The following is an 18,515-nucleotide window of genomic DNA, read 5'->3' as shown; positions in this document are numbered from 1 at the left end:
ATAATACCACTATGGCCTTTACGAAATGGAAACTTATCATCCCACAGGCTGACAACACGGACATTCTTCGGCATCACACACGGATGATGAAACTTTTGCCGGCTAGTACATACCAGGAAATGTCCCTGCAATTGCTACACCATGCTTACCTTACACCCCTGAAAAGGTTTCATATAGGCACAACACACTCAGATAGCTGCCTGAAGTGCGAGGCACCCAGAGCCGATATGATACATTGTCTATGGTCATGCCCTCTTATACAACAGTTCTGGAAGGAAATCGCCAGTTATTGGGAAACCCTATCGGGGAAATCGTTTACCGTTAATGCCACGTGGGCTATATTTAGCAAATTGCAATCTACCCCAAACATCTCCAAGCCGGAGAGAGCCTTAGCGGAGAGACTGGCGGCGGCAGCCAGGAAGGCTATCTTGCATACCTGGCTGTCCCGACTTCCTCCGCCTCTATCTTTGGTGCGCCAGAAACTGCATCACATATTTCATTTAGACTGGATTGAAACCCTGACGAATAAGGAGAAAAACACTGAACGTTTTTTTTGACACTTGGTTGACTTACATTAACACCTTCACTCCATCCGCAAAACTGCTCACTATCCAAACTTTTCAAACCACCACGTGGTATGAGCGGGAGCTGTTGCTGGGGTCCGATCTTGTCCGTGGGAATTCCGCAACAATCAGCTGTTATGGGACCCCCCAGGAGTCATCATCTCAACCGACTGTTTACTGCCGCCCTATGCTCTGTCTCATGGTCTACAGGTAATACACAGTGCGTAACTTTCAATATCTACAACTAGGAGTGTACCTATCCATTTCCCCCTTTTCCTGATCACTTGACTAGTTTTTGGATTATTATTGTCTATCCTGCTTTATCACATTTAAATCTGTACTTGACTGTTTACCTTATTTTATTTTCCTTTCTGTTCCTTTTTTTTTTCCTTATATGCATATTAAAAAATAAATAAAAACATTTGTGGAAAAAAAAAAAAAAATAACATACAGAACCATTACAAAATGTTTGTTCATTACATAGGTGAAACAACCATGAATGGGAACATATTTATTCATGATACTGGGGAAGGCAGAGATATATACTCCAATATATACATTAGGTGCATTGGGTTTGAGTGAAACGTCTGCACTTGAGGAGACTCTCGAAAATGTTATAAACCAAGAGGAGAGGGGCAGCTAGCAGATTAGCCCTATGTCTGATTAGGGAGTGAGAAGTCCACCCACCTTATTTGAACTTAGTATGCACTTAGTAGCTTCAATTCGTCTAAGAATACCACTCCCTAAAGCAGGGGTCCCCGACCTATTTTACCCGTGAGCCACATTAAAATGTAAAAAGAGTTGGGGAGCAACGCAAGCGTGAAAAAGTCCTTTGGGGTGCCAAATGAGAGCTCTGATTGGCTACTTGGTAGCCCCTAAATGAACTGGCAGTCTACAGGAGGCTCTAATTTGCACTATACTTAGTTTTCATGCAACCAAAACTTGCTTCCAAGCCTGGCATTCAAAAATTGGCACCCGCTTTGAGGATACGGAGAGCAACATCTAAGGGGTTGGAGAGCAACATGTTGCTCACGAGCTACTGGTTGGGGATCACTGCCCTAAAGCATTAAATCTAGCACTGTGCAACAGGATAAGGCAGATGTACCTTAAGTATGCACATGTGGTCACAAAATATTTCAAAAACCATCTGGCTATCTAGCGACCAGCTAACTTCTCCCACTTGTATGAGATCAGTGGTGCCAAATCATGCAATATCCAACCCGTGGGTTGACTGGTCACCACATGGTTTGCTTTAATAGATTACAATGCATCTGCCATCTTACCAGGTTCTCTGTCTCACACTGTTCCCCAGGACAGTATAAGTTTTCTCGTTATAGGAGCACTAGCCTGGGGAACAGACCTTGTGATTCTATTCACTGGATGGTGCCCAACATTTTGGCACCCCCTCAATGAACAGAGTTGTCCAAAGTTATTTGTTGTCCTTTAAGGATGCTTTCTCCCAGAAAGGCTTTTTTAACAAAAAAATAAAAATAAAGCTTTTTTCCTTCAATGGATACTTCACGCACATCGATGCATCAACCCACAGCCTGCGCAGACTGGGCAACATTATGAACCACACAAAAAAGAAATTGGTCTGAAATTTTATTAACAACCGAAAGACAAAAGGTAGAATCTATAGACGACGACCACGGCGACCGCCCTTTCTGCGGGTACTGTCTGAAGGGATGGGGGTGACATCCTCTGTAAAATAAAATACATATTATATTGACTTCATCGAATCAAAACAATGTGTTCATCGGAAATCATATTACAGATGCCTAGAAGTGCATTATCGTTCAAGTTTAAGATACTCATCCATCAAGGTCTGTGTTTATTAGTGGGACTGTAGCCTAAGGAGGAGCTCTCTCTAAAAAGTTAAAGAACTAAACTCACCTCTCCAACATAGAAAAGCCCCATTCAACTGCCCTCTCCACACAGTCTATCACATGGAAAAGTATCAGTTTGTAAAACAGAGAAAAAGTGTCAGTTCACAGGTGCCATCTTAGTCCCTCTTCATTTCTTTTTAGTTGCATGGAACACGGAGAGCTGACTAGCTCTAAATAGGAACACTTTTCTATCCAATAGACTGTGTCGAGAGTGCAGTGAGGGGGCAATGGAGAGCAGTTAAGCAGGGGTTAATGCTTTCCCTGCAAGTTTTCTTCAATCTTGCCATTAAAAGTAAATTTGCCAACATTTTCGGAGCACCCTGTGCCTGCTGTTTGCACTTAGCTTCCAAGCAGTCCAATTTTGAAACAAAGACCACAGAAATACACTGAACCAGTGTATACCAGTGTATATTGGCTAAATAAAAAATCAGTTTGAGAAATGTATTGTACAGAGAATGTTGAAATTCAAGCAATAGTGGAATGCTGAGATTTCAGAAAACTTTGCTCAGTAAAATCTTCACAAATAAAGGAAAGTTCAACTTACCAATGCGACCAATTTTCATGCCTGAACGAGCCAGAGCTCTGAGGGCAGACTGGGCACCAGGTCCTGGTGTTTTAGTCCTAAAAGATAAGACATTGAGGAAAATAAGTTACAAAAGCTGGTACAGTAAAGTGGTAAAATAATACGGAAGTTTCAGGAAAAATTCAATGAGACGAGGGAAACCTTTTGTAGTATGGTTCTGATCCTCAAAAGGAAAAATGGATATTCTCTCTCCATACTGGGAATTCAGGTCGACACACTGGGCATTTTAACCAACATTGCACTACTAGGAAGACAACTGAACTCAATTCCTATGAAAAAAACGGTCTATAACAAAAACAGTACTGAGAGGGGCACTGCTTGGAAACACAGGGGAGTATAAAAGTAGTGCTAAACTGTCCACGCAAGTGCCTGCCAAAGGCAAAAGACTTGCAAGCTTCTACGGAAGTGACAACAGGGTATTTTATAAAAAGATATCTGGGAGTATTTTTCGGGAGAGATGAAGTGTTGACATGCGCAAACAACCCTGGTGTGAATGGTCACATGTTTACTGCAGCTAGAAATAAAAACTTATTAGATCGGTCGGCTAAATACATTTCTGAATTGCATACAAAGAGCAATGTAAAACGTGAAATTTGTTCCATCTCTATAAAGCAATCAGAAAGTCTCACTCACTGCCCTGCTGTTTGAAACAAAACATTCACAACTGTTATAGGTTATTAGCCCTGAAGTATACTGCCACAGTGCCTATTCACTATCTGAGTTTGTATCCTTCACCTTTAGATTTTAATCGCTACTGGGGCGGGCACTAATGTGAATAAAAATCTCTAATGCAATGCAGAACATACAGCCATTATATTAAGTTTTGTGATATTCCATTTACTTATATCCATATTGGATACACCTAAAATTGACTAGTCTCCCAGGCTCTTCAAGGAGAATTCAAGTTCCACAGCACAGATCTATAAACAAAAAGTTAAGCACGTTACTGTATCAGTACTGGGAGATGCATTCTTATAACAACACGTGGCAGTACCCATTTCAACCACCCAGTTTATGGGCAGCACAAGATATGTATTGCTCTACCTTCACAATGAATAAAGATGAAGATAATTTAGGGCTCATCTAAATAAGGATGCTGGAGGAGGGGAATAATCACACAGAAAACTAAACATAAACCAAACAGTCGTCAGTAATGAGGTTGAAATCTTGAAAACAGGTCTCGTGAACAAATCTACACATGGACTCAGGTCCGGACTGAGAATTAAAATAGGCCCTGGCATTTCAGGTACACAGAGGCACAATCAGCCCACATTTACGTCCAAACAACCTCCACCAGCCCTGACTTTCTATGGGACCTTATAGCAGTTCCTCTGGCATTTGCCAGAACTCACAGATTGCCAGTCCGGGCATGCATGGACTTCATTCATAGGGTTACAACCACCCATGCTCTGCTACATGATTTATGCTCCAACTTTCTTTAAAAGAAAAAGCTGATCCTAAAATGGACAGCAATACAACTGCATCAGCAGCCTAGACAAATCTCTTGGAGACACAGCAAGCAATCAAACCTTCCATTAGGACTAAACTACACAGGAGAATTTGTTGGGAGTAGGAGCAACTGATCTCATTCAACAAGTCAGACCTAGATCCTGAAAACTGAAAAATTTGGCATGCAAACTACAGAACGTGAATGCCAAACGGGGTTGCAAATCAGCAGGACGATGATCAACCCCTATGCTGGCATTAGCCTCCTGCCTGAATCCAGAACCATTGTCGGGCTGGGTGCAGACACACGCAGTGGTGATCAAAATCGTGTGTGGGTCAGGCCTTGGCTTCAAGGTTTATACAAACTTACGAAGTGAATTTTTTGTATTAAACAATAGAGCCTTAAAGAGATACTGACACCAGAAATTAAACCATTTTTACATCTATCATAATATTGTCTTTGCAAGTTTTTTGTAATTTTGCCATAAAAGTATTTGCCAGATGCTTTTACATTACCTTTCTTACCCCCATGTTCTTCTCTGAGGGGGCTGCCATATTTGAGCTTCAGCAGTCTGTTAGCATTAGAAGCTCTAACTGACATTGAGACAGGTTGGCAAAACAGTCAGGTTTAGGAACTTCAATTAACAATTACTTACAAAAGCAACCCTATCAGTGAAAAATGATCAACATGAACCATAAGTAACATTTGATGTACATTAATATTTTGAATAATAATTAGTGTCAGTATCACTTTAAAGGAACAGTTCAGTGTAAAAATAAAAACTGGGTAAATAGGCTGTGCAAAATAGAAAAGGTTTATAATATAGTTAGCCAAAAATGTAATCTATGGAGTGAGCGGATGTCTAACATAACGTCCTGCTTTGCAACTATGGGTTCGTCAGAAAGTTTAAAGGAACACTTCAGTTTGAAAATAAAAACTTTTTAAATAGGCTGTGCAAAATAAAAAATGTTTAATATAGTTAGCCAAAAATGTAATGTATAAAGACTGGAGTGACTGGATGTGTAACATAATAGCCAGAACACTACTTCCTGCTTTTCAGCTTTCTAACTCTGAGCTAGTCAGCAACTTGAAGGGGGGCCACATGGTACATATCTGTTCAGTAAGTTTGCAATTGATCCTCAGCATTCAGCTCAGATTCAAAAGCAACAGATATGATTCATGTGGCCCCCCTCAAGTCTCTGGTTACGGCCTGGTAACCAGTGTAAACCAAGAGCTGAAAAGCAGGAAGTAGTGTTCTGGCTATTATGTTACACATACAGTCACTCCAGCCTTTATACATTACTTTTTCGGCTAACTATATTAGAAACATTTTTTATTTTGCACAGCCTATTTACCCAGTTTTTATTTTTACACCTTTAGAGGGGCCCAGATGGGACATAACTGTTCAATAAGTTTACAATTGGTCCTAAGCATTCAGCTCAGATTCAAAATCAAACAGTTATGACCCATATGCCCCCCTCCCTCAAGTCACTGATAGGTAATCAGTAGAAACCAAGATATCTGCAAAGCAGGAAGTAGTGTTCTGGCTATTATGTTAGACATCCAGTTACATTTTTGGCAAACTATATTAACTATATTGAGAAATGTTTTTTATTTTGCACAGCCTATTTACCCAGTTTTTATAATGAACAATTCATTTAAAAGGGGGACAATCTCGAAAATGAAACTTTAATATTAGCTTCAGCATACTGAAAAACATTCAAGTTAAAAATTCTGTACCGTTTCTGAAATAATCAAGTTTATCTTTACTATCCCTCTCTCAGCATCTGTTTCTTCTTATTCTGTCTTAATTCAGGAGTTGGGTGTCAGATGAATTATCCAATGTAACTTATAGGGGGGGGCTCCTTTTGCCTTTATGTATTAGAGCTCACTCACCAGAAATACTGTACAGTCTCTGTACATGCAGGATTTGTGCAAAAGGCAATTATTTTGTTAGATTATGTTTGTACTGGAATCAGTTATTTGAGTGAGCTCTAATACATCTGCTAGGAAAGGAAGCTCCCCTATAAGACATATTGGATGATTCATCCGACACCCAACTGCTGCATGAAGATAGAATGAGGAGAAACAAATGTAGCGAAGGGAGGAATAGTGAACATAAACAAACTTGATTATTTCAGAAACAAAGCAGAATATTTATTTAGAAAGTTTCTTATTTCAGTATGAAGCTTATATGTTCCCCTTTAATTAAGTGTTTACAAGCAGAACCCAAACACACTGCATTATACCTGTTTCCACCAGTAGCACGCAGCTTGATATGAAGGGCTGTGATGCCCAACTCCTTGCACCTCTGGGCAACATCTTGTGCAGCCAACATAGCGGCATATGGAGAGGACTCATCTCTGTCGGCCTTCACCTTCATGCCACCGGTTACACGGCAGATGGTTTCTCTGAAAGAGGCAAGTTGTGGTTAGCAGTAGCAAAAATGGTCAAATCAGCTAGTACAATAATTTGAAGGAATCAAACATTAAAACTTCTGTTATACAAAGGCAATAACCCTCAGTCTAACCCACAAGCCAAAGCCTAGTACACAATTTGCCGGGGCAACATCACTTACTTGCCAGACAGGTCAGTCACATGGACAAAGGTGTCATTGAAGGAGGCAAAGATGTGGCAAACTCCAAATACATTTTCACCTTCAGCCACTTGAGGCCCCAAGCTGATGACCTGCTCTTCCTTCTTTTCCTTACCCTTACGTGGAGCCATTTCTGCAAGAAAAAAATACAAACATTTTAGGGACAAGCATAAGTAGCACCTCTAAACAGATCCGAACCACCCGATATTGATCGGGAAGGTTTAATTTTAACCCGACACGTCTGAACCCCTTGGCGTATCGTAATCCAATCGTTCGACCATACAGCCGAACGTTCGGATCACCCCCGATATAGCCATGCCGTTTTAGTGGCATATCGGGGGAAAATCCGCTTGTTTGACGACGGATCTTTGAGTCTATGGCCAGCTTTAGGCTGCTGGAGGGGGGGGGAAGATATCACTCCAACTTGCAGTACAGCAGTAAAGAGTGACTGAAGTTTATCAGAGCACAAGTCACATGACTAGGGGCAGCTGGGAAACTGACAATATATTTAGTCCCATGTCAGATTTCAAAATTGAATATAAAAAATATCTCTGCTCTTTTGAAAAATGGATTTCAGTTCAGAATTCTGCTGCAGCAGCACTATTAACTGATGTGTTTTGAAAAAAAAAAAAAAAAAGATTTTCCCTTTAAACACTGCTGCCAGCATCACAAATGACAAGCTGGAAGCCACTACACGTTATAATCCAAAATAAATCCAGTTATGCAGCAGGGCCCTGTCAATGCAAGCCTTCAGGGGTTCGTCTTCTCCATTAGTATTGCCACTTTAATTTATTTTTAAAATCCAGTTTATAAGATATGCAAAGCTCCTGAACTACAACACCCTTCACCCCCCTCCAGACACAATTAAACAGTAACACCAAAAACTGACACTGCATCAAAGTAATTAAAATATAACGTACTGTTGCTCTGCACATGGTAAAGCTGGGGTGTTTTGTTACAGAAAGACAATTATAGTTTATATCAGCTATAGTGTATTACCGTTTCTTTAAAAAGTAATGCAACACAGACAAGTCGCACGTACACACAATCGCACTGCAGCTCTACACGTCACACACTATAGGGTAAAAGTGCTACGCATATACCGAATAGTAGCGCTCTGGTTTCCGACTACTGCGCGCAAGGTCCGACCCCCAATCAAATATAACTTCAACTTCCACCTAATCGGTAAATATTCCGAGACCCAAATGCCGCTATTCAAACAGGAGAAACCCTCGTATACACCGGAGGGGAGCGCGGGGCAGCACGGTGGCAGATTTTGGAAGGATTACAACAGATTGATATCGGAGGCCCTTACCTACTTCTGTCTTTTCTCGTGGAGCCGCTACAGGAAAGGAAAGAGCATGCGCAGAAGGGGCATAGGTCACTGTCTCTACCGGAAGTAATACCCGAACCTTCAGGCACACCGTACTTATAATAAAGATTGCCTTGCGCCTGTAAGCAGTTTTAGGAGACGCTACGACTACGATTTACTTTATTTAGCGGCCTTTTAGTTGCCGCACGATTGTGTTTCGGAGATAGTAGCGAAGTGTCCGTGCTTAAACGTTCAATGTTGAAATGGTTTACCCACAACAAATATGGAGCCAATTGCGCAAGGTTGATTTTCGCTCTCAAACCATTTTACCGCTGTGATGAATGGTATTTGACCAAGGGATACTGTAATGTTGCTTGTTGAACGGGTACTTCAATATCAGATCTCGTTTGCTTTATTGAAGTCTAACTGTACCACTTATTCAATAGAATTAAAATGCTATAGGGATTGTTTTCTTTTAAGTTAGCTTTTTTAACCTTTTCTGGAAAAAATACCGGCCTTCTTATCTTATATTTACCTTTTTTCCCTATTAATAACATTGGGATGAACCATCATTTTTACCGGCTAGGCTGGTAAAATACTGGCCAGGTGGCAACCCTACTTTTATCATAATGTAGAGATTGATAATCGGAGACAATTTGCAATTGGCTTTCATCTTTTATTATTTGTGGTTTTTGAGTTATTTACCTTTCCTGGTCATCCCTGGCAGCATATTACTAACGATCGGGTAATTGTCTCTACCGCTGGGTAATCAGAAGAAACAAACACGCCCCCTACACCATAAGTACCTCCTCTCCCATACCTCCTTGTCTTTTGTTTCTTCTGGGTAAGTAGAAATGCAGGCTCGGCCCTCACGGGTCATTGATCCGATTACCGGGTGCAGTTTTTTTGCGGCTCTCTCCACCTGAAGCTCTGCCGACTCTACAGTGCAGAGACCCTTACAGCCGGGGGGTTTTCTGGCGCTTTGCGCTTCCCTCAATGCGCTCCTCGATGACGTCAGTTGTGCGTCTGGTGCATATTAACCATGCGGTTTTGGCGTCCTATGCCCTATTCTGCCTGAATATTGGAATGGAGCCGGCTGCCAGTAAGCGTCCTGCTTCTAAGTCTGGGTGAGTGCCTTGCCAGCATTTAATGTTTTTATTTTTAGTGTGTCTTCGAAAAGAGCTGCTAATATTGGGTACTCTCAATTTTTTAGTGACCCTGTGCCTGTGGAAGAATCTGCTTCTAAGAAGCGTCATAGGAGAGAAGAGAGTACTGATTTGAAATCATGTAAAGCATGTGACAACCCTGCAGTTAGACACAAGAGGCTGTGTCAAGCCTGTCTTCAGGATTGTGCTGTTCGTGATAGTGGAAGGGAACCTTCATTGGCTTCTACCTCAGCCTTTAATCAAGAGTCAGTTATGCAATGGATTAAGGAAGCAGTTGCTGATTCTTTTAGGCAGACTGAGGGTTCTAGGGATCCACTTCCAAGTACATCTGTTGTATTACATTCTTCATCTTCAGATTCTGATGGATCTCATTCTTCTGAGGACGAATTGGAGAATGCTGAAGTTTTTGACTCTAAGATGATTCCTTCACTTATCAAGGCGGTTAGACGCACCCTGAGTCTGGAAGAGAGTCGGCCTGAGCCATCTTCTTCCTCCTTATTTTCTAAAAAGAAGAAAAACTTTTTTCCTGTGCATGCTGAAATTAAAGATATATTAGATCAAGAGTGGGCTAAGGGTCCTAGAAAGGTTCCAGTGGAGAATAAGTTTGAGAATCTATATCCTTTTTCTCAGGATTATTTGGAAATTTGGGAGAACCCACCTACAGTTGATGCCCCAGTAGCCCGTCTGTCAAAAAAGACTGCTCTACCAATTGACGATATTTCGGCTCTTAAACATCCTATGGATAGGCGAATGGAGACAGAATTGAAGAAAGCTTATTTGACAGCAGGAGCTGCTTGTAAACCAGCGATTGCTGCTGTTTCTGTCTCAAAAGCTATGACGGTCTGGGCAGATAATATTGAGGAAGCTTTTTTGGAGAACTCTCCTAAGGAAGCAATTTGTGAAGCTATTACAGATTTAAAAAGAGCAGCAGAGTTTTGCTTGGAGGCTACTGTGGATTTATCAAGAATGGCAGCACGCAATATGGCATATACTACGGCTGCCAGGAGGGCCTTGTGGCTGCGTACTTGGTATGCGGATACAGCCTCAAAAAATACACTGTGTAAGCTGCCCATTGAGGGCAGGAGGCTTTTTGGAAAGTCCTTGGATGACATTATTGCCAAGTCTTCTGGTGGTAAGAGCACCTTTCTGCCTCAAACTAAGCGGCCCCAAGAAAGGAGGCAGTGGGATAGATTTGCCTATAGACGCAAAGAAGAGGCTAAAGCCTACAGACCGGGTAAAGACTTTAGAAGTTCTTGGCGGTCTGGTCAGTCTGGGTTTTTTCGGGCCACAAAGGCTAGAAACCCCAAATCCCCAAGGAATCAGCAAAGACCTCAATGATATGAGGCTGGCCCTGCCAATTCCTGTAGGAGCAAGGCTTCTGGAGTTTCGAGAGGTATGGGCCAGAGAGATCCAAGATCAATGGGTCCTTTCGGTAGTCACCAGAGGATACCGCTTAGAATTTCTACAAAAACCTCAAAAGAATTTTTTCATTTCCTCAAAGATGACGGGGAAAAAAGAAGACCATTTAATCTTTCAGGGCTACATTTCCCAGCTGAGGGCAAAAAAGGCGATAGTGGCAGTTTCGCCTCAGGAGCGAGGTCTAGGGTTTTATTCTCCATTGTTCCTGGTTCCAAAAGCCTCAGGAGAGCTTCGCCCAATCCTAGACCTAAGAAGATTGAACAAGTGTTTAAAGTACCAGAGATTCAAAATGGAGTCTCTCTCCACTATAAAGTCAGTGATACACACAGGAGATTGGCTAGCCTCCCTCGATCTAAAAGATGCGTATCTGCACGTCCCAGTGGCGGAAGAGCATCAACGTTTTCTAAGATTTGCATGGGGAGATCTCCATTTTCAATTTCGCTGCCTGCCTTTCGGCCTCTCTACCTCACCAAGAACCTTCACCAAGATGCTGGTAGTGCTTATCGCCAATTTGAGAAGGGAAGGAGTGGAAGTCTATCATTATTTAGACGATCTTCTAATTGTTGGAAGAAATCCACAATCCCTCAGGGATCAAGTACAGTTGGTGAGGAGGACGCTTATGCGTTTCGGCTGGATTCTAAACGAAGAGAAGAGTCAGCCAGTTCCAACACAAAGAATGATATATCTCGGGGCACTCTTCGATACCAGGCTGGGGTTAGTTTCCTTGCCCCTTCAGAAGATTTCACGTATTACGGAGGAAGCGAGACTTCTTCAGAACCGCAGCAGTCTACCAGCCAGGGAACTCATGAGCTTTCTGGGCCTCCTAACTTCTTCTATCGAGTTAGTGAAATGGGCGAGGTGGAGAATGAGACCAGTGCAGAGTTGGTTTCTGACTCATTGGAATCGTCATTACAGATGTTGGTCGCAGATTATCAATCTGTCTCCAGCCTTCAAAACTCACCTCTCTTGGTGGCAGAAACCGGTGAATCTTCGCATAGGGTTTGCTCTAGAGGAGCCTCAGTGGACAGAAGTTTTTACCGATGCATCCGGCACAGGTTGGGGAGCCCATGTGGGCAGTATAGAGGTCCACGGAAAGTGGAACAAAGATCTGTCGCATCTACCTTCGAATGTGTTGGAGTTGAGGGCGATCCAGAAGGCGCTGTCAGCTCTCAAGCCAGTCCTTTTAGGCCTGTCTGTGAAGATCAGATCGGACAATGCTTCAGCAGTATCGTATGTGAGGAGACAGGGGGGCACAGGGAGTTTCAAACTCATGAGGGAGACCATCCCAATCATGACCTGGGCACAGACCTATTTACAGAACATCACAGCCATTCATATCCTGGGCAGTCTGAATCATCGAGCAGATGCCTTGAGTCGCTATTCGGTAGACAAAACAGAATGGGGATTGAATCCGAAGATTTTCCTGTGGGTGGTGGCTCAGTGGGGCCTTCCCCAAATAGATCTAATGGCCTCGGAGAGCAATGCCAAGATCAAGACTTTCTTCTCCAAAATTCCCTCAGCGACAGCAGTGGCAGTGGATGCACTGGCACAAGATTGGGAGAATCTTTGGGCGTACATTTTTCCTCCATTTCCGTTAATCTTCAGAGTGCTGAGGAAGATCTTAGTTTCACGTATGGATGTAATAGCTGTTCTTCCAGATTGGCCACGCAGGCCATGGTATCCCCTGCTGAGACGCCTGTCGATTCAATTACCCCTGAGACTGCCGCTGTTGGAAGATCTATTAATTCAGGGTCCCTTTCTACATCCGAATCCAGGGGCCCTCAATTTAGCGGTCTGGAGGTTGAGAAGCTACGATTAAAACAGCAAGGTTGTTCAGATCAGGTGGTTGAAACGCTCATTAAGGCCAGAAAACCTGGGACGATTTCTACGTACCATAAGATCTGGGATCGTTTTTCTGTCTGGTCAGAGTCCCAGGGATATAACCCCTTGAACCCGTCAACTTCTGAAATTTTAGGGTTCCTACAATCTGGTCTAGATTACGGATTGAGCCTCAGCTCATTGAAAGTGCAGGTGTCTGCCTTGTCTGCAGTGTTGGGTAAAAGATAGGCTGAGGAGCCATTAGTGGATCAGTTCTTTCAAGCAGTCTTAAGGATTAAGCCTCCGCTGAGGAAGTTGGCGCCGCCGTGGGATCTGCCGTTAGTCCTTCGTGCCTTATCTACTCCCCCATTTGAGCCTATTTTGGAGATTCCTTTATGGCCTTTGTCTTTAAAAACCGTCCTTTTAGTGGCCCTTACATCGGCTAGAAGGGTGAGTGAACTGCAGGCGTTGTCTATTGACCCACCTTATACAGTCTTCCATGAGGAAAAAGTTATTTTGAGGCCAGTTCCATCATTTCTGCCCAAGGTGGTTTCTAACTTCCATTTGAATGAACCAATTATACTTCCTTCTATGCCGTCAGATGACGGAGACAGTCCTTTGGATGTTCGGAGATGTCTGAAGGCCTATATTCAAAAGACTGAAGGAATTAGGAAGTCTAGAATGCTTTTTGTTGTTCCAGCCGGTGCAAGAAAAGGAGAATCTGCATCAAAGAGAACACTGGGTAGCTGGATTGCCAAAGCTATTTCCAAAGCCTATTCGGTACAGGGCAGGCCATCACCACCGGTTTTGAGAGCACATTCGACTCGGAGTGTGGCAACTTCATGGGCAGCAGAAGCAGGAGTTCCGCCAGAGTCTATTTGCAAGGCAGCAACTTGGGCTTCGTCTAATACTTTTGTCAAGCATTATAAATTAGATTTATTGTTTTCTTCAGACGTTCATTTTGGGCAGTCGGTCCTCGCTGCCTCTGTCTATTAAAATTATCAGCATATATTTCCCTCCCTGGTTTTATTGCTTGGGTATTACCCGATCGTTAGTAATATGCTGCCAGGGATGACCAGGAAAGGGGAAAATTGTTTCATACTTACCGTAATTTTCCTTTCCTGGTCATCCCTAGGGCAGCATACCCTCCCTATGTTTTTGTATGTGCTTAGTACAAAGACAAGGAGGTATGGGAGAGGAGGTACTTATGGTGTAGGGGGCGTGTTTGTTTCTTCTGATTACCCAGCGGTAGAGACAATTACCCGATCGTTAGTAATATGCTGCCCTAGGGATGACCAGGAAAGGAAAATTACGGTAAGTATGAAACAATTTTCCCCTTTTCATTCAACAGATCTCTAGTTTGCAATTTCAGCATTCTGGTTGCTAGGCAATCAGGGTTGCCAGGTCTCCTCTTCAAAACCGGCCAAAGTCAGCTACAAAACCAGCCTAAAACTTGCCAAGAGGCACTTCAAATGTAGCCCAAAGTAACACATGTGCAATCAAAAAATACTAAAAAAATAAATGAATATATGTGAAAATGCGCCTTTTTCAATTTTCACTCATTTGCAAATTATTCTGTGAAGCAAAAAGGGAAAGATTTCCCTCCTTCACCAGAGGCATAAGTACAGAGGGGGCCCAGGAGGTATAGGGGCCCCATGAGGCTAGGGTTGCCACCTTTTCCGGAAAAAAATACCGGCCTTCCTATATAATTTTTCCTATTAATAACAGTGGGATCAACCATCATTTTTTTGTGGTCCCACCAATATTTAATGCATAATACATTTCACTGACTTTACACAATTTTTCTGGTCCATTTTCTTACATATGACAAGAGAATATCCTCTATTATGAAGTGTGTGAGAGAGGTAGTGTGGGGGTGTGTGTGAGAGAGAGAGTGTGTGTGTGAGAGAGAGGGAGTGTGTGTGAGAGAGAGGGAGTGTGTGTGAGTGTGTGTGAGAGTGTGTGTGTGTGAGAGGGAGTGTGTGTGAGAGGGACTGTGAGAGAGAGGGAGGGAGTGTGTGTTTGTGAGAGAGGGAGAGTGTGTGTGAGAGGGAGTGTGTGTGTTTGTGAGAGGGAGTGTGTGTGGAAATATGCAACAAACAATTTGTTTTTCTCTCAGTCCTCATTAAAGGAAGCACTGCATGCAAACACTGTCCTTGTCAGATTTAATTAGAAGGAGAATGCCTTCCTCAGCACCTGCTACAGTATTGTACATACAAAATATCTGCGTTTTCCAGAAACTGCTTCTACTGTAGGAGCCGTGTTATCTCTTGGAGAGGACAGGGGCGTATTTATATTAAGGCACCCGAGGGCCTGTGCCTAAGGCGGCAGGTTTTGGGGGGCGGCCTTTGGGTGCCTATGAATTTATTTTCTAAATTAAAAAAATAAAAAATATTCCCCAGCCTCTGCCACGGATTTCCATGTGACGGAGCTGCGGGGGGGATGGTGAGGGATTAGGGTGCATGGCATAGGGGAATGTTTAGGCCCTTGCTGGGTCTGCTGCACCCTACTAAAGCATATTTGTTGGGTGCAGCTCTAGTCTCAGTCTCTATAGACAAGTGACAATAGGCTGCAAGCTTCAAGGGATACTATACCTTTCTACAGGGCTGATCCTGTCAAATGTGGGGCCCAATTGGGACCATGTTGGCGGCAGGGCCGGACTGGGATTAAAAAGCAGCCCGGGCAAAAAAATCAAAGCAGCCCACATGTAAACATGCATTGGTCTTGTACTCATCCACTCATATATTGGGGTAAAACTGCAAAAAATTATGTGCATAAAGAGCTGCCTTTCTCACACACTTAAGTTTAATTAAGTGTAATTAATGTAAAGTATGTTAAAGATTCTACAGCCTTGAGCCTTTATATGGTCACGGAAACCCCTCAGTGACTTCTAATATCCTTATCATTTACTGTAGGGGGTACATTATCCCTTATAATACATCAGCGATACTCAGAGTTCCCTGTATAACGCAGCCTGCAGCCTTGTGCCTTTATATGGTCACAGAACAACCCCTCAGTGACTTCTAATATCCTTATCATTTACAGTAGGGGGTACATTATCCCTTATAATGCATCAGCGATACTCAGAGTTCCCTGTATAACACAGCCTGCAGCCTTGTGCCTTTATATGGTCACAGAACAACCCCTCAGTGACTTCTAATATCCTTATCATTTACAGTAGGGGGTACATTATCCCTTATAATACATGAGTGATACTCAGAGTTCCCTGTATAACTCAGCCTGCAGCCTTGTGCCTTTATATGGTCACAGAACCCTCAGTGACTTCTAATATCCTTATCATTTACAGTAGGGGGTACATTATCCCTTATAATACATGAGTGATACTCAGAGTTCCCTGTATAACTCAGCCTGTAGCCCTGTGTTTCTATATGGTACACTGTAGTAGTTAAGTACATATTCTCAGCATCCAAAAGGGCACTCAGAATAATAAAAACAGCAGTACTTACATATTAATGTATGTGCTAAAATGGATCAGTGCAGTTGCTTATAAAAATCAGTCAACAGTTTGAAAATTAAAGTGAAGGTCTAAGTGGCTGTTATGGGGAACTGCTCCGGAGCAATTTAGCATTATTTAGTAAATCACCCCCAGTTTATTTATTAAAGGCAAGATGCCAAAGACAATTCCAACAATAAGGTACAGTATGTCCATAATTCCATAGAGAATAATTCATGAGTAATCATACAGAATAATTCATTAAAAAATCAACTGGTCATTATTCATTATTTGTGGTTTTTCAGTTATATATTTTTTTTGTTCAGCAGCTGGTTGCTAGGGTCTTATTTACCCTAGAAACCAGGCAGTGGCTTGAAAGTTGCTATAGGATTTTTAAAGGCATATTTATCAAAGGGTGAACTTACGAATCCCATAGAAATGAATCGAGAGAGGCGGAATTTCACACTAGTGGACTGTGGTGATCTCTAACTTCACTCTTTGATAAATATACCCCTATGAATAGCAATACATGAGTTACTTAATAACAATTCATTTGTAGCCTTTCAGAGCAATAGTAAGTGACCACCATTTGAATGCAGAAATAGGTAGCAAATAATTAAAAATAAAACATGAAGACCAATTGCAAAGTTGCTATAAATAGGACATTCTATAACACACTCCACCAAAACTGTGCAGCCTCCATGTCACACTTATGACTACAACATTAGGCTAATATCATGTTTATCACAGCTTCTTCCTGATAATAAAACCGAGCTCCCAACCTCTCCGTCTAAATTACAGTCAAACCATAATTTTACATATCTGCTTTACATTTTCTTTTTTTGCTTTTTTCTGTTCCACTGGAAAATGAAAAATCAAGCTTTGTCTGTATGGCAAAAGCTGTGGCCACAACACAAGTGAACAGTATAATTCAATGCACCCCCTACCCACCAAATAATTTGAAATACTGGTCACTTGAGAGACTTTGCTGCTGTTTTTTCAGACTGCTGAGACACTGCTGGCCCACTCTCCAATCCACAGGCCCACTTTCAGCACCAGCTCTGCTTTGCCCCAGAAATAAATACCTCTCACCAGCTTCCCAGAAGAATAATTCAGCTCTCCTGTTTGTTTGTAAAGAAAGCAGCCTGTCGTGACATCACACAGGTGTCCTGTCCACTAATTCAAAGTTTCTGCAGTCCTCCTCCCTCTCTCTCTCTGCTCTGTTACATTACACTGCTATATGGAGGTGGGAGGAGGCTGCAAACTTGAGCGTCTTGCTGCCATTCCAGAGAGTGGGGGAGGAACACGGAGACAGAGCAGAGGGATGATTACATGAAGCAGACGCTGCTCACGGATTAGTAAACTAATTAGGTGGCCGCGCTGGACAGATCAGGTACTGACGCTGGCGGCTTTGATTAATAGCATAGTGAAGCAGTGCGCCCCCGCATCTTGTCAGACAGCGAGCGGCCCACTAAAACACACAACAGAGCAGCCCCTCGGGCAAATGCCCGAGTAGACAGATTATCAGTCCGGGCCTGGTTGGCGGGGCCCCTAGACAAAGTGTTGCTGGCTACTGACACACCAAGTATTTAGGAAAATAAGGGCATACAGACACAAAATAGAAAGAAAAGGGGCAGACAAGGTAAGAGAGTGAGAGGGATGAAATAGGGGCACATAATAGGGGCAGACAGGGTAAGAGAGAGAGGGAGGAAATAGGAGAGTGGACTGGGCCAATTAGTTTGGGGCAGGCTGGGCCGATTCAGCTTGGAAGCAGGCTTGGTTGGATTGGGGGCAGGCAGGGCCTATCAAGGTTGGAGGAAAGCTGGGCCTATGAGAGTTGGGGGCAGGCTAGACCTATGGAGTTGGGGGATAGGCTGGTTTAGCAGAGTTGGGGGTAGGCTGGACCTATGGATTTGGGGATGGGCTGGACTCTCAAAGTTGGGGGCAGGCCAGGCAGCAGCATGTGCTGAGGGAAATATTATCTGTGGTGCGGGGCCCCCACAGGTGCGGGGCCCTATTGGGCCCAATTGGTCCAATAGGCCTAAGGCCGGCCCTGCCTTTCTATATCTATTTAAGCCTCTGCCTGGTTGCTAGGGAGGTAGAACATTTGAAACAAGAAAACCATTCCAATTCAAACATAAAGAGCTGCAAAAGAGTAAAGTGAAAAAACATATTCCCGACAGAATACTACAGTCTGCCTCAGTGATCCCATACCAGTATCTCTCTAGCCACTGCTAAACTACAATTCCCAACATTCAAAGCCAGAACCAG

The 18,515-nt window shown here is 42.9% G+C and overlaps 1 protein-coding gene across 6 annotated transcripts; it reads right to left on the bottom strand.

Annotated features, from left to right (window-relative positions):
- Positions 1–2,152: 2,152 nt before the first annotated feature.
- rps14.S (ribosomal protein S14 S homeolog) lies at positions 2,153–17,355 on the bottom strand. Of its 6 annotated transcripts, none has more exons than XM_041588032.1 (5): positions 17,337–17,355; positions 7,058–7,208; positions 6,729–6,890; positions 2,994–3,070; positions 2,153–2,264 (listed from the first exon to the last, which is right to left on the bottom strand). In XM_041588032.1, exons 2-5 carry the CDS (start codon positions 7,204–7,206, stop codon positions 2,197–2,199), a joined length of 456 nt encoding a protein of 151 aa, XP_041443966.1. In that variant the 5' UTR covers positions 7,207–7,208; positions 17,337–17,355; the 3' UTR covers positions 2,153–2,196. The 6 variants fall into 6 exon arrangements, with proteins under 6 accessions (XP_041443966.1, XP_041443965.1, XP_041443961.1 ...); XM_041588031.1 differs by having other exon boundaries at positions 17,330–17,348; XM_041588027.1 differs by lacking the exon at positions 17,337–17,355 and adding an exon at positions 8,391–8,543.
- Between the last annotated feature and the right edge of the window lie 1,160 nt (positions 17,356–18,515).

The sequence above is a fragment of the Xenopus laevis genome, chromosome 3S (assembly GCF_017654675.1).
Source record: "Xenopus laevis strain J_2021 chromosome 3S, Xenopus_laevis_v10.1, whole genome shotgun sequence".
Lineage (NCBI taxonomy): Eukaryota > Metazoa > Chordata > Amphibia > Anura > Pipidae > Xenopus > Xenopus laevis.
This window is presented reverse-complemented; position numbering and strand designations above follow the sequence as displayed.

Coding starts and splice junctions, on each gene's coding strand:
- rps14.S (XM_041588032.1), bottom strand. CDS start 7,206: ATGGCTCCACGTAAGGGTAAGGAAAAGAAGGAAGAGCAGGTCATCAGC. Junction 3,071..6,728: donor CGTGCTACTGGTGGAAACAG/GTATAATGCAGT, acceptor CTTATCTTTTAG/GACTAAAACACCAGGACCTG. Junction 2,265..2,993: donor CATGAAAATTGGTCGCATTG/GTAAGTTGAACT, acceptor TTTATTTTACAG/AGGATGTCACCCCCATCCCT.